The sequence below is a fragment of the Chrysochloris asiatica genome, unplaced genomic scaffold (assembly GCF_000296735.1).
Source record: "Chrysochloris asiatica unplaced genomic scaffold, ChrAsi1.0 scaffold00234, whole genome shotgun sequence".
Taxonomy (NCBI): domain Eukaryota; kingdom Metazoa; phylum Chordata; class Mammalia; order Afrosoricida; family Chrysochloridae; genus Chrysochloris; species Chrysochloris asiatica.
In genome coordinates this window covers 3,550,271-3,563,660 of record NW_006408752.1, presented here as the reverse complement: position 1 = coordinate 3,563,660, position 13,390 = coordinate 3,550,271, and the positions used below count along the sequence as shown (strand labels likewise).

The window sequence follows — 13,390 nt, the reverse complement described above, 5'->3', positions numbered from 1 at the left end:
AATGTCCACACCTTTAAATCCGTGGCTGCTCTGATCCTTTCCTTCTTGGTCTCACCAAAGATGGCAGCTCCGGGAACAGCTGAGTGTCTTCAATTAGAAAGCAATGGATTTATTGCTTCTGCTACAGATTTTTCTAGCTGTAAGCTTTACAACCTTCTAAATATTTCTTTATATGTGGTTCAGAGTTCTGGCACCATCCCCTGAGCCTACTTGGTCCGGTATTCTGTGTTGTTGATGATGGAGCTCTTCACTACACTTCCACCCAGTCTGCCATCTTGTATGTTTTCCCTAGAAAATTTTTTGAGATGCTATGATGAGGTAACAGTGTTTTGAAAGTGGTACAAATATGACTTTGGGGGAACAAATGGTGGATAACTATGGATTGAATTTAGTCCCCCCACATCAGGAGTCTGGTATGGCCCTGTGGGTTGATGTGCTAGACTACAGGTCAGTTTGAGCCACAAGGTTGGTGGTTCAAGCTCAGCAGCTGCTCCTTGGAAATTCTGTACAGGGACGCTATGTGTCAGGACCCACTCAGTGGCACTTAACAACAACTACTGCCAATATGTGTCAGCTTGGCTTGGCCAAGATTGCCAGTGGTTTGGCAGTTAAGCAATGATCCTCTATGATATAATGGGATATTATAAACCTGTAAGAAGATGAACTGTGGGATGCACTACTCTTTGTCCAAGAAATATTAGGCCTACAGATGCTGAAAGGAAGCAAGAGGCCCCCTAGTATGAATTTGGACTTCTAGCCTCCAAAATTGTCAGATAATTAATTTGTTTGTTAAAGCCATCCACTTTGTTATTTTTGCATTACATAACAAAGACAGTGTACAAACTTGGCTCTAGTACATCACACTTTACCTGATGTATAGGATTAGGTGGCGTTTTGAGGTGGGTAAATTTAAAAAGTAGTGCTGCAAAATCATAGGAAACTTTATGAAACAAAGATACCAAATGGTGAATCCTTCCATCTAGGTCCATACACTTGTTAAGTTAGTGTTTCCATCTCTTGACTTCTTCCTGAAATAATTCTGCATTCTGTGTTTTGCACCATATCAAAATATTAGTTCTGCCATCCTTGAAGGACTCAAATCCAGCTTCTTTTTAGTATTGTTGGAGTTACTGTTGTTGTTAAGTACCGTCCAGTCAATTCTGACTCACTGTTTGCTGTTAGGTGCCACTGAGTTGGTACCAACTTATAGCAACCCTATGCAAAACAGAATGAAACACTGCCCAGTCTTGGGCCTACCTCACAATCGGTACTACACCTAAGCCCATTGCTACCTTCACTGTGCCATTCCATCTTGCTGAGGGTCTTCCTCTTTTTCTCTGACCCTCCACTTTGCCAAACATTATATCCTTCTCCAGTGACTGGTCCTTCATGATAGTATGTCTAAAGTATGAAAGATGAAGTCTGGCCATCCTGGTTTTCAGGGAGCATTCAGGTTGTACTTCTTCCATCACAAATCTGTTCACTCTTCTGGCAGTCCATGGTACCTTCAATATTCTCCTCCAATACCATAACACAAATGCATCAATTCTTCTACCTTATTTACTGTTCAATTTTCACATGCATATAAGGTTATCGAAAATACTATGGCTTGGGTCAGGTACACCTTAGTCCTGAAACTGATATCTTTGCTCTTTAATACCTTAAAGAGGTCTTGTGCAACAGACTTGCCTAATGAAATATGTTATTTGATTTCTTGGCTGCTGCTTCTATGAGTGTTGGTGGTTGATCTGTGCAAATTGAAGTCTTTGACAACATCAATCTTTTTTCTATTGATAACAATGTTGTTTATTGGTCCAGTGGTGAGGATTTTTGTTTTCTTTACATTGAGATGCAACCCATACTGATGACTGTAGCCTTTGATCTTCATTAGTAAGTAATTTAAGTCCTCTTCGCTGTTCAGCTCTTATACCTCCTAATTTTTCCATTTGCTTTAGCATCTCTATGCTGGATAGCACGTTTCAGAGTCTCTTCTGACATCCATTTTGGTCTTTTCCTTCCTTCTTGTATTCTTAATGACCATTTGCTTTCTTCCTTTATGATGTTCTTGATGTCATTCCACAACTCTTTTGATCTTTAGTCTTTAGTGCCTAATGCATCAACTCTGTTCTTCAGATGATCTCGAAATTCAGGTGGGACATATTCAAGTTCATATTTTGGATCTCATTGCGTTCTTTTCATTTTCTTCAGCCTCAGCCTGAATTTGTATATGATAAATTGATGGTCTGTTCCACAGTCTGCCCCTGGCCTTGTTTTGTCAGATGATATTGAACTTTTCCACTGTCTTGTCCCAAAGATGTAATTTGATTTCTATGTATTCCATCTGGTAGGGTCCATGTTTGTAGTCATGTTTTTTGTTGTTTCAAAAAGGTATTTGAAATGAACAAATCATTGGTCTTGAAAATTTCTATCCTATGATCTCCAGCATCATTTCTATCACCAAGGCCATATTTTCCAACCACTAATTCTTCTTTGTTTACAACCTTTGCATTCCTATCGCCAGTAATTATCAATACATTTTGATTGCATGTTTGTTCAATTTCAGACTGAAGAAGTTAGAAATTCTTATATTTTGCCCTCACTGGCTTTAGTGGTTGGTGTGTACATTTGAATAGTGGTATTAATTGGTCTTCCTTGTAGGTGTATGGATATTGTACTATAACAGACAGTGTTATACCTCATGACAGATCTTGATATGTTCTTTTTGATGATAAACAAGATGTCATTCCTCTTCAATTTGTCCTCGCAGCACAATAAACCATGTGGTTGTCAGATCAAAATGGCCACCACCAGTCAATTTTATGTCACTAGTGGATATCAACATTTATGTGTTCCATTTCATTTTTGACAATTTCCAATTTTCCTAGATTCATACTTTGTACATTCCATCTTCCGATTATTAATGGACGTTTACAGCTTTTTGTCTTCATTTTAGTTGTTCCCCATCAGAAAATGAAGGTTTTAAAAGGTTTACTCAATACGCGCCATCATGGTCAACTCTACATTAAGGAGGTAGCTCTTCCCCAGTCGCAATTTGAGTGTCTTCCAACCTGAGAGGCTCATCTTCCGGCACTGTATCTCACAATATTCTGGTGCTTTTCGTTTCAGTATTCAATAATCTGGTGTTGACAGTGCTCCTCTGCTATTCATAAGGTTTTCAGCGACTAAATATCTGGATGTAGTCTGTCTCTCCTTCTTCCTAGTTTTTCTTCATCTGCAAGCTCAGCTGAAATGTGTCCACTGTCGGTGGTGACCCTGCTGGTATTTAAAATACCCATGGTGTAGTTTCCAGAATCATAGCAACTCACAAGCCCCACAGTATGATGAACTGACAGATGAGTGGTGGTTCTGACTCAGAGTGTCCCTGTATAGAGTTTGTGAGAAGAGTCTGGTTAGTTTGAACTAAAGACCTTGCAATTCAAATCATGAGGTCCAGTGTATTAAACCACAGTGTCATGGGCGAACAAAAAGAAGTCTAAAGAATTCTGAAGAGCAACACTATAAGATGGATGGATGTGGGCAGATAGGAAGTTAGCAAGGGGGAGGTGGGCAATAAGCACCTTATCTCTCCTCCAATTGGGCTTGGTTCCCCTCAGTTTCACCCAAACTTCTGGATGTTTTCTGCCCTGTGGTATCTTGTGTCAGTATTATACCCAGAATAGTAATGAATACCCTGTGTATGGGGTTCTTTAGGCTTTTTTCCAATGTAAAAAAAGTTTCTATTACTTGAACTAGCACGAAATGCCACATCAGCACTCCCTAGTCCTTCAGTGTGAATCTGTGGTGATTGGATTCAAATTCCAAAGCCTTTTACTGGCAGGGAGAGTTTAGGAGGGAGAAATCAAAGCTAAACTTCTTAATTCCAAGATTATTATTAGAGTCACCAAATCCCTAATTGAGCAGTTAAAGATCTTTTTAAGCCAGATCTGTTTGTCAAGTCTTAGAAAGAGTGGGACTTAGATGAAGACTTTATAGAAACTACAGTGTGATATTATGTAAGTCAACCCTGCACTTATTTTTCAAACCAATAGGTGGCTGTCACTATTAAACACTGCCTTAGAAAATGTTTTATTCATTTATTCCTTTGTCCCTCATCGTTTACACTTGGAGTTGGTAGTGTGTGACTCAGTTCTTGTGCTTTTGAGCACAGAAATGGTTTGTGTTGGATTGTGTTGTCTAACAGCAGATCCTGGGTCCCGATGTGGCTCTATAGGGTAAGTACTTGGCCGCTATCCTAAAGGTTGGTAGTTTGAGCCTAACACCTGTTCTTGGAAACCCTATACAAGTTTTCTATGTGTTGGAATCGACTTGGCAGCCATTGTCAACAACAACTTAGATCCCTCACTTCCCAAGGTAGAAAAAACAAGTTGCCATGGAGTTAGTGCCAACTCATGACAACCCAACTTGTGTCAGGACTGAAGTGTGCTCCATTGATTTGTCAATGGCCTATTTCACAGAAGCAAATTTTCAGGCCTTTCTTCTGCAGCACATGGGTGGGTTTGATTGACCAATCGTTTGATGACGAGTCCAGAGCTTAATTGTTTGTATTTCCTGAGACTCCATGTCAGCATCCCCAACCCTCATTCATTTCTATATCACTGGCCACCCTCTGGGGCTATTTTTCCTTTTGAATAGAATTCAATATTTCACAGTCCGTTTGTCTGTGTCTACATCCCTCTCTTGCTAGGCGACATTGGGTGAGGGATTCCAAGACACGGGCAGTGTCCGCTCCATTTTGAATACTTCATGCAGCCTGAGATCATTGAGAGGGAAAAAGGTCATGCTGATTTTATTTGCATGAGATGTGAATCATGGATATGTCCCACCTGTAGTTGACTCAAACAGATCCAGTAGGATAGAGTAGACCTGATAGGATAGAGTAGATTCTGGGGCTGTAAAAGTCTTCACAGAAGATGACTGCTTCTTCTTTCTCCATCAGAGCAGCTAGAGGGATCAAGCTCCCAGAAAAGGTATTTTGGGATCTACATATTCATGGAGTGCCTAAATGTGAATTCATTCTATTGCCAGTGGGAGGTGTTGATGCACTGGCCGAAGGAGTGGCATGGTGAGAACTCCCATTAAGGAGATTACCATGTGGGGGATTGATTAGAGAGGAATAAATGTGACATGGGGATCCAGTTAAGAAGCATTGAAATAGACAAGTCTACAGATGGTCTAAGGAGCTCTGATAGTGTAGTGGTTATGAATCGGGCTGCTAATCTTATGGTCAGCCGTTCGAAACTACCAGCTGTTCCGCAGGAAAAAGGTGAGGCTTTCTGCTCCCATAAAGATTTACAACCTCAAAAACCCTGAACATGGTCGCTGAGTCGAAACTGACTCCATGGCACATAACAACAACAGATGGTCTAGGATCAACACTGGACTGTGAACCACAGGGTCAGCAGTTCAAATCCACCAGCTGCTCTTCAGAAACCCTATACAGGATTGCCAGGAGTCAGAATCAACTCAACGTTACTTAACAACAACAGTAAAGATGATAAATGTAAGAAATGGAAACGAGAGAGGGTTTGCAAGAGAAATCATGGACCTTAACAACTGGTTAGGTATGGAAACAGGGGAAAGGAATATGGCATACATGCTATTGAAGCTTCAAACTCAGGAGTTGTTTGGAGTGGTGGTGCCTGAAATAGAAGTTTTAGTTCTGGGGCTGGTGGGGGAAGGAAAATGAATTTAGTTATACCAGACAGTAAAGGCCAAATTGAGTGTGCCTTATTATAGACTACTGTCAACACAGAACCTGTGTGGTAAGTGGTGACAAATGAAATTTTGTTGAGGTTAGCACGCCAAGCAGACTTCTTAGAAGAAACTTGTCAGAAAGGTAGTGGGTACCAGAGCTGAACGGAAAAGCTGATCCTGGGCATGGGCATTTGAGAGATCTCTCAGTAGACATGAAACACAGCCCACAAAAGTGGGATACATGTCGAACGGCAACAGAGTAGAAAGAACAACATGTTTTGGCCAATGCTTTGGGAGGTCCAAAGCTAAAAGTCATAAGATAAATCTTTCAAAAGTAAGAAAAATCTCAGTTGCGAATAGGTAGGAGCCCTAGTGGTGGTGTAGATTAAGCACTGGACTGCTAACCCCAAGGTCATTAGTTCAAACGCACCAGCCACTCTGGGAGAAAGAGTGAACACCCTATATAGGGTCACTATGAGTCAGAGTCCACTCAATGGCCCTGGGTTTGTACCTGTTATCCAGCACTTCCTCATGTGCCTGGAGTCACCAAAAGAGGACTAAGTCAGCTTCTGCTCTCTCCTTTTATTTATTCTTCCAAATTGGAAACTGCATTGGTTACTGGCACTTCTGGGTTTAACAAGAAAATGAGCCTTGCTGAGGAAGTTACTTTAGGAAGTCAAATGGCAATTATACATAGTGTAGAATTGCCTGGGTCAGGTGAGGAGGGAGAAAGGAATCTGGCTACCAGTTGATTATTCTCTCAGGGTTAGCTGACTTCGTCAGAGAATTCTGTAAACAGCAAATGCAGCAGGTTTGCGCCTGTGGTTCTACTGGATGGGCAAAGAAGCCGTGATATTGCCAACCCTCAAATGCACTGGATAAATGTGCTACATTTATCTTGTAAGGACATAGACAGAGATGAGGCTGAGGATCAGTACCTTGTAGGCTGATGCTACACGTAACTGACACCTTAAACATAATTCTTGTGTTGTGATTGTTGTTAAGTGTGCTTGAGTCAGTAAGACTCGTAGCGACCCATTACAGAGTTTCTAAGGAGCAGCTGGTGGGTTTGAATCACTAACATTATGGTTCAAACTGACCTTGTCGTCCAGTGCTTATCCTACAGAGCCACACTAAAACTCCAAACATAATCCTAGTACATTGTTAAAACCAGAAAACTGACATTGGTAGATAATATTAACTCAAATAGAGACTTTATTTTTATTTCACCACTGCGCTCATTTTGAGGGGTATGGTATGTTGTTAGATGTCAAAAGGAAAAATAGAACAAAACACCGTGCCAACCTCATAAGGGCTACCTACACTTGAGATCTTCTCATTAGGAGCCTTCCTCTTTTTCATTGACCCTCCTTCTTATCAAGCATGGTGTCCTTCTCCAGAGATCAGTCCTTCCTGATAATGTGTCCAAAGGATGAAAGATGATGTTTCCTCATCGGGGCTTCTAAGGAGCACTCTGGCTGTACTTCATTCAATACAGATCTGTTTGTTCTTCTGGCAGTCCATGGTACTTTTAATATTCTCCTCCAACACCATTGTTTTCCCTGAGTCTCATGATCATTTTCTCTGTGATAGTCTGGATCGATCTGTAAAATGCCCAGAAAACAATTAACTGTAAGAAGTGGGAATACAGTTTGGGTAGGATTTTTTTTTTTATCATTTTTCCAAAGTAAAGGAAATTCCTATCAGTTGAGCTAACATTCCAGCAGTATGGATTTGAATTTGGCCCAAATTCTGAAGCCTTTTGGAATTGGGGGTCAGGGGGTAGGGTCGTAGGAGGAGTAAGAAGAAGTGAGCAGTGAAAACTGGGCTTCTCAATTCCAAGTTTAAAATTAAAATCACCAAACCCCTATTTGAGTAAACAACTTTTTAGCCCACATCGGATAGACGTGGGATTTGCAATAAATTAAATAAGAGGCCCCTTTGTAGACATTACAATTGGATATTATGGTAAGGGGCTTCTGGTGTGGCACTGTAGGATAAGCACTGAACTGGTAACTGAAAGTTCGAAGGTTCAAATCCACCAGATGCTCTTCTGGAACCTTATACAGGGTTGCTATGAGTTGGAATTGAATTGAAAGCACTTAACAGAAACTTTATGGTAAGGTAAGCATTGAAATATTTGTAAGCTAAGGCCAAACTAATAAATAACTGGGTTAGGTTTTTGTCCCTCACTCTACTATGGGGTAGTCAAGCCCTCAATACTGGTGGCTATAGTGGTTATGAATCGGGCTGCTAACCTCAGGGTCAGCAGTTCAAAACTACCAGCTGTTCCATGGGAGAAAGATGAGACTTTCTGCTCCCGTAAAGATTTATAGCCTTGAAAACCCTGTATAGGGTCGCTATGAGTCGGAACCGACTCCACAGCACATAACAACAACATATTCTACATACCTCAAGCAAGGTGTTTTCACATTTTATCTTGCTTCTGTAAAGAATAGACTGAGGTAACAGAAAAAATGAAATTAATGGTTTTCTTCAAGCAGCCATCAAAAGTACAACTATTAGTGTCTCCATGTGCAGGAAACAAGAGTGGAGAAAATTGAACATGCAAAGTATCGATTTGTCCAATGGACTAATGAAGCACATGAACGCCAGTCTCACCAACACTGAGCCAAGAACTGGATGGAGCCCAGCTACCCCTACCAACTGCTCTGAAAGGGATCACATTATAACATCTCAGATAGAGTGGGTGACAATGTGAAAGAAAACTCAAAGTTATAAAACTGGCCAAGTTACTAGTTAGACAGAGACTGTAGGAACCTGAGACTATGACCCTTGTCCACTCCTGAGGTCTGGAGCAGAACTCATTACGTGGTCCAAGTTTCAACACAGCTAGTGAGAAAAGTTCAACATTGAATAGGCAACCATTCAAGATCAAAAGGGCAGCATTTACCTGAGACAGGGGTCAAAGAGTTGGGAAGGAGAGTGGGATGGAAATAGAAACCACAAGGAGAAAGTGGAAACAGTTTTTATATGAAAGAGATAGCAATCATTGAGATGAAACAACGTGTGTGATTTGTTGAATGTAAAACTGATGATCTGCCCTGTAAACCTTAACTCAATTCATAAACAATGGTAATGCTGACAAATATCTGATTTAGAAATTAAAATCTGTACACACTGGCATAATTAACCCACTGAATTCTAAGTCTAGTTCTGTCACCAAATTAATTCTGGGACTCGAGAGAGTTTTCAGTGTTACTGTTCTGAACTATACAGTAAAATAACTACATTTTTCTCTTCTGGCAATAATATCCTTTCAAAGTTTTTGTATCTTGGTAGGAAAGCCTTGGTTGCTAAGTCTTTTAGAGTCAAGTGCGTGCATTCATGTGATTTTATGTGAGCTAGAGAAAGGCAGCATTAGCTAGTCTTTACAAAAGGGAAACTTGGGAAAATAAAAATGGCAAATGCTTGCATAGGGTTTACCACTTGCCAGATATAGTTATATTGACATTTTGGATATTAGAAAAGACACTGAAACTTGCTCTTGAACATAGCAGTAGCAATTGTGACAGGAAGAAAGGGGGTGAACAGAAAATTTCAAAGGGTGGCTCAACAATACCAAGTAAAGCATAATCAAAGTGAAGAAACCTGAGGTTAGAAAACCAAAATAGAAGAACACACTCAGCAGTTCTCAAGGAAAAAGAATGTAAGAAAGATCAAACAAGGCTCGAGTTGCAACAGTGATGGACATTATGAAGAAAATATTAAAAGACACACTAAGCATCAGAATAAAATGGAAAGAATACACAGATTCACTGTGCCTAAAAGAATTGGTTGATGTTCAGCTATTTCAGGAGGGAGCATATGATCACAAGCTGATGGTACTGAAGGAAGAAGTACAAGGTGCATTGAAGATATGGGTGAAAACATGCCTGCAGAAATTGATAGAATGCCAATTGAGATGTTTGAACAAATGGATGCAGTGCTGGAGGCTGTCTATGGAAAGAATGTTGAAAAATAGCTACCAAGTCAACAGACTGCAAGAGAGCCACATTTGCACGGATACCAAAGAAAGATCACCCAACAGAATGTGAAAATTATCTAATAATGTTTTCTTGGAGAATCGAGATTAAGAAGTCTTATCCTTTCACCATACTTATTCATTCTATACACTGAGCAAATAATCTGAGAACCTGATTACATGGGTGAGAATATGGCTTCAGGATTGGATCAAAGTTCAATAATAACCTAAGATATTCAGATAATACAACCTTGCCTCCTGGAATCTAAGAGGATTTGAAGCACCTGCTGATGGAAATCAAAGAGTACAGCCTTCAGGATGGATCACCACTGAATGTAAAAACATCTTCCAAGCTGGACCAACAAACATCATAGGAGATTGAAGTTATCCATGATTACATTTTACTTGGATCTCCAATAAATACTCAAGAAACCAAATGGCATTGGGCGGATCTTTAAAGTGAAAAAGATCAAAATGTCTCTTAGAGGTCAAGGTTGTGCCAGGCCCACACCCTAGTATTTTCAATTGCCTCATACATACAAAAGGTGGATATTTAATAAGGTAGATAAGAAACAAATTGATGCTTTTGAATTATGGTGTTAGTGAAGAATATTGAATGATTGAAAGATGTCAGCTTGAAGACTAAGGTGCACCTGACCCAAGCCATGGTATTTTCAATAACCTCATATGCATGCGAAAGCTGGACAGTGAATAAGACCATGGAAGAATTGATGCTTTTGAGTTATGGTGTTGGAGGAGAATATTGAAAGTGCCATGGGCTGCCAAAAGAACCAACAGATATGTGTTGGAAGAAGTGCAGCCAGAGTGCTCCTTGGAGGCCAGGATGGCCAAAGTTTGTCTCTCATACTTCGGACATATTGTCAGGAGGGACCAGTCACTGAAGAGGGATATTGGTAAAGTGCAGGGTCAGAGAAAAAGAGGAAGACCCCCAGAGAGATGCATTGGTAAAGTGCAGCAGCAATGTGCTCAAGCATGACAACAGAACTGGGCCCAGGACCAGGCAGCGTTTTGTTCTGTTGTGCACAGGGTCGCTAAGAGTTGATCTGGACTCGATGGCACCTAACAACAATAATTGAATGTACCATGGACTGTCTGAAGGTGAAATGGAGTAACTAAAACAGTAAAAGTCTAGGGATGGGCAATGTTTTCTTCTGTTGTAACCCACTCAAATGTCCCTAAAAACAATAAAAATGCAATTACTTTACATAATGCAATTCTTTTAATCTTCCAAGGACACACGCCAGGCCTTCTTTCTTTTAATTGCAAAAGCAGGTTTATTCATGATACACATCAAAACAAAATAAAACCCACCTACCACCTGCCCTCACAAAATGAGGATAAATTTATCAGGGGATAATTGTATCATTACAGTGGCCAAGTCTCATCATTACATAACATCCCAAACAGTGAGAATCATTGTATACATAGGGAATACAACTCACCCATGACAGGCAGTAACAGGCAGAATAATTGTTTTCTTACAAAATAAAAAATCCTCTTACTTCCCATGGCCACGTAATCTTGAGCAGACCCAAGGGGTGGAAATGGGTCAGGGAAATCTGTGGAGCAGGTTTATGGCTACTATCCAGAGTGAATGAGTAGCCCTAACTATATACTTAATGCTAATAACTAGGATCCTTATTTTTTTTATTATTAGTATTTGCTGCTTGTGAAGCAGCAGGTTTATCTAATAGTGTCATATGGGTTAGACTACGTTCCAAACTTAAATTTACTTCAATGTTAAAAATGATCATTCCCACAATTATACTTCTACCCCTAACATTATACTCAAAAATAACAATTTGAATCAATGTAACCATACATAGTTTCTTAATTAACTTGATTACCCTGACTGGGTGGCCCTTACTACCATACAAAATACTCTAGGATCCCTAAATATCCTAATATTACAATTTTTAACATGACCACTTTCTTCTTCCTTAACCTCTAACTTTCTATGATTAACCTGTAAATTACATTTCATAGTAAAATAAGCCGCCTCATTCCTCATTCTGCAGGACTGTCCCAGCAGTTACAACTGAATCCTACAGGATTCTCCCTTTCCACAGTATATTTGAAAAGAAGCTCTTTCTCACCCCCACATAAAATATATTTTTTCTTTGATAAACATTGTTAGTAAGGTAGATAACGGGATGTGGCTGTTACCTGGCCTCGGTAGACACGGCCCCGGTAGACACGGCCCCGGTAGACTTGACCACGGCCACTACGCCAACTCTGGGTTACTCTGTTGAAACCTGCATAGACATGAGAACTGTAGTTGGTAGTGCGGCCACGAGAGCGAGATCTTGGGAAACCCCGGTCTGTGGTGCTGATACCCGGTCTGTTGGTACGTTTAGGGATCACCTTGATTAGCCTTCCTCTGAAAAGGGACTGATCTAAGGCCAAGGAAGTGCTCACTGACTCTATGTCTGAGAACTCTATATATGCAAAGCCTTTGGGATGGCCACTGAATTTATCACAGAGGATGGTAACCCGGTTGACTGAACCACAGTCTTTAAAGTGTTCTTCCAGCTCTTTTGGTGTGGCACCATAGTCCACATTACCAACATAGATAGATCGGGCATCAGCCATTGACATGGTCACCGTGTGAGGTGATGAGGACATATTCATCTGTTTCCTCAGCTCCTTTTGTAGCTCCTTAAGCTTGGCAACTTCTTCATTCATCTCCCTAACTCGAGCTTTCATGTCATCTTGCTCTGAGTTGTCAGAGATATCTTCTACCTGGTCTTCTTCAATTAGTCCTGGAGCTGCTGGGTGGGTACAGGGCCAGTGGGGTTCCACTTTCAATTCAGGTTGCTCTTCCAGCACGTCTCCCTGATTACCCACAGACACTGTTGCCATTACAACTCTGAAGGGCCCCTCCTTCTCTTGCTGGATGGTAGTGAACTCTTTTCACTGGTTGGATGGGCTCCCTAGTAAAAGAAAAGTGAACATTCCCCAGTTAGGATTCTGTACACCTTATTTGCATGCCACCCCCCACTCCCCCCTCCCACAGGAGTCTGTGCACCTTATCTGTATTAAAAACAAAACAAAACCAAGCCATGGAATTCACCCTAGCTCAAAGTAATCCTATCTAGGATTCACAAGAATGCAAAAGCTATATAGGAATGGGCAACACAGTCTTTCTTACCTTTGGCTTTGTGGTGGCTTTGAACCAAGATTTTGGCTTAGCAGCTAAATGCCAAATCATCAGCACCATCTTGTTTTTCTTTTACTTACATAGCCCCAATTAATGTTTTATAGGAGTCAAGATCATGCATATAGTACCAGAGATACTACATAAAGTATTTCATGCCCCACCGCTATATACACACACAAACTCACAAGAGACAATTTTATATCTGTGTTGGTAAATCTGTAGGAACATGGTGGCTCTATATAATGAGGCCTTTGTGAACCACAGAGTTTATGGTTCAAGTTGGCCAGCTGCTGGTGAGTACAAAAATGAGAATTTCTGCTTCCACACAGATTTAAAGAATTAGAAACTCTATACAGGGCCTCTGTGAGTCAGAGGCAACTTGATGTCACTTAACAACAACTTAATTTTTTTTTTTTTTAAATGCTGTAATCTTTGTTGTTGTTAAGTATCATCGAATTAGTTCTGACCCATTGTTGTTGTTAGGTGCCATCGAGTTGGTACCGACCCAT

General features: G+C 40.6%; 2 protein-coding genes across 2 annotated transcripts in view; one reads left to right on the top strand and one right to left on the bottom strand.

The window, feature by feature from the left end:
* The window catches only part of LOC102820075, a 23,173-nt gene extending 10,590 nt beyond the window's left edge, over positions 1 to 12,583 (bottom strand). Inside the window, exons 1-2 of the mRNA XM_006873298.1 lie at positions 11,888 to 12,583; positions 8,548 to 8,629 (exon numbers count right to left, since the gene is read on the bottom strand). Coding sequence (XP_006873360.1) covers positions 8,548 to 8,629; positions 11,888 to 12,583 — 778 coding nt within the window. The remainder of the gene's footprint in view (positions 1 to 8,547; positions 8,630 to 11,887) is intronic.
* The window catches only part of SV2C (synaptic vesicle glycoprotein 2C), a 351,290-nt gene that overhangs the window by 38,971 nt on the left and 298,929 nt on the right, over positions 1 to 13,390 (top strand). The gene's annotated exons all lie outside the window — the stretch shown is intronic.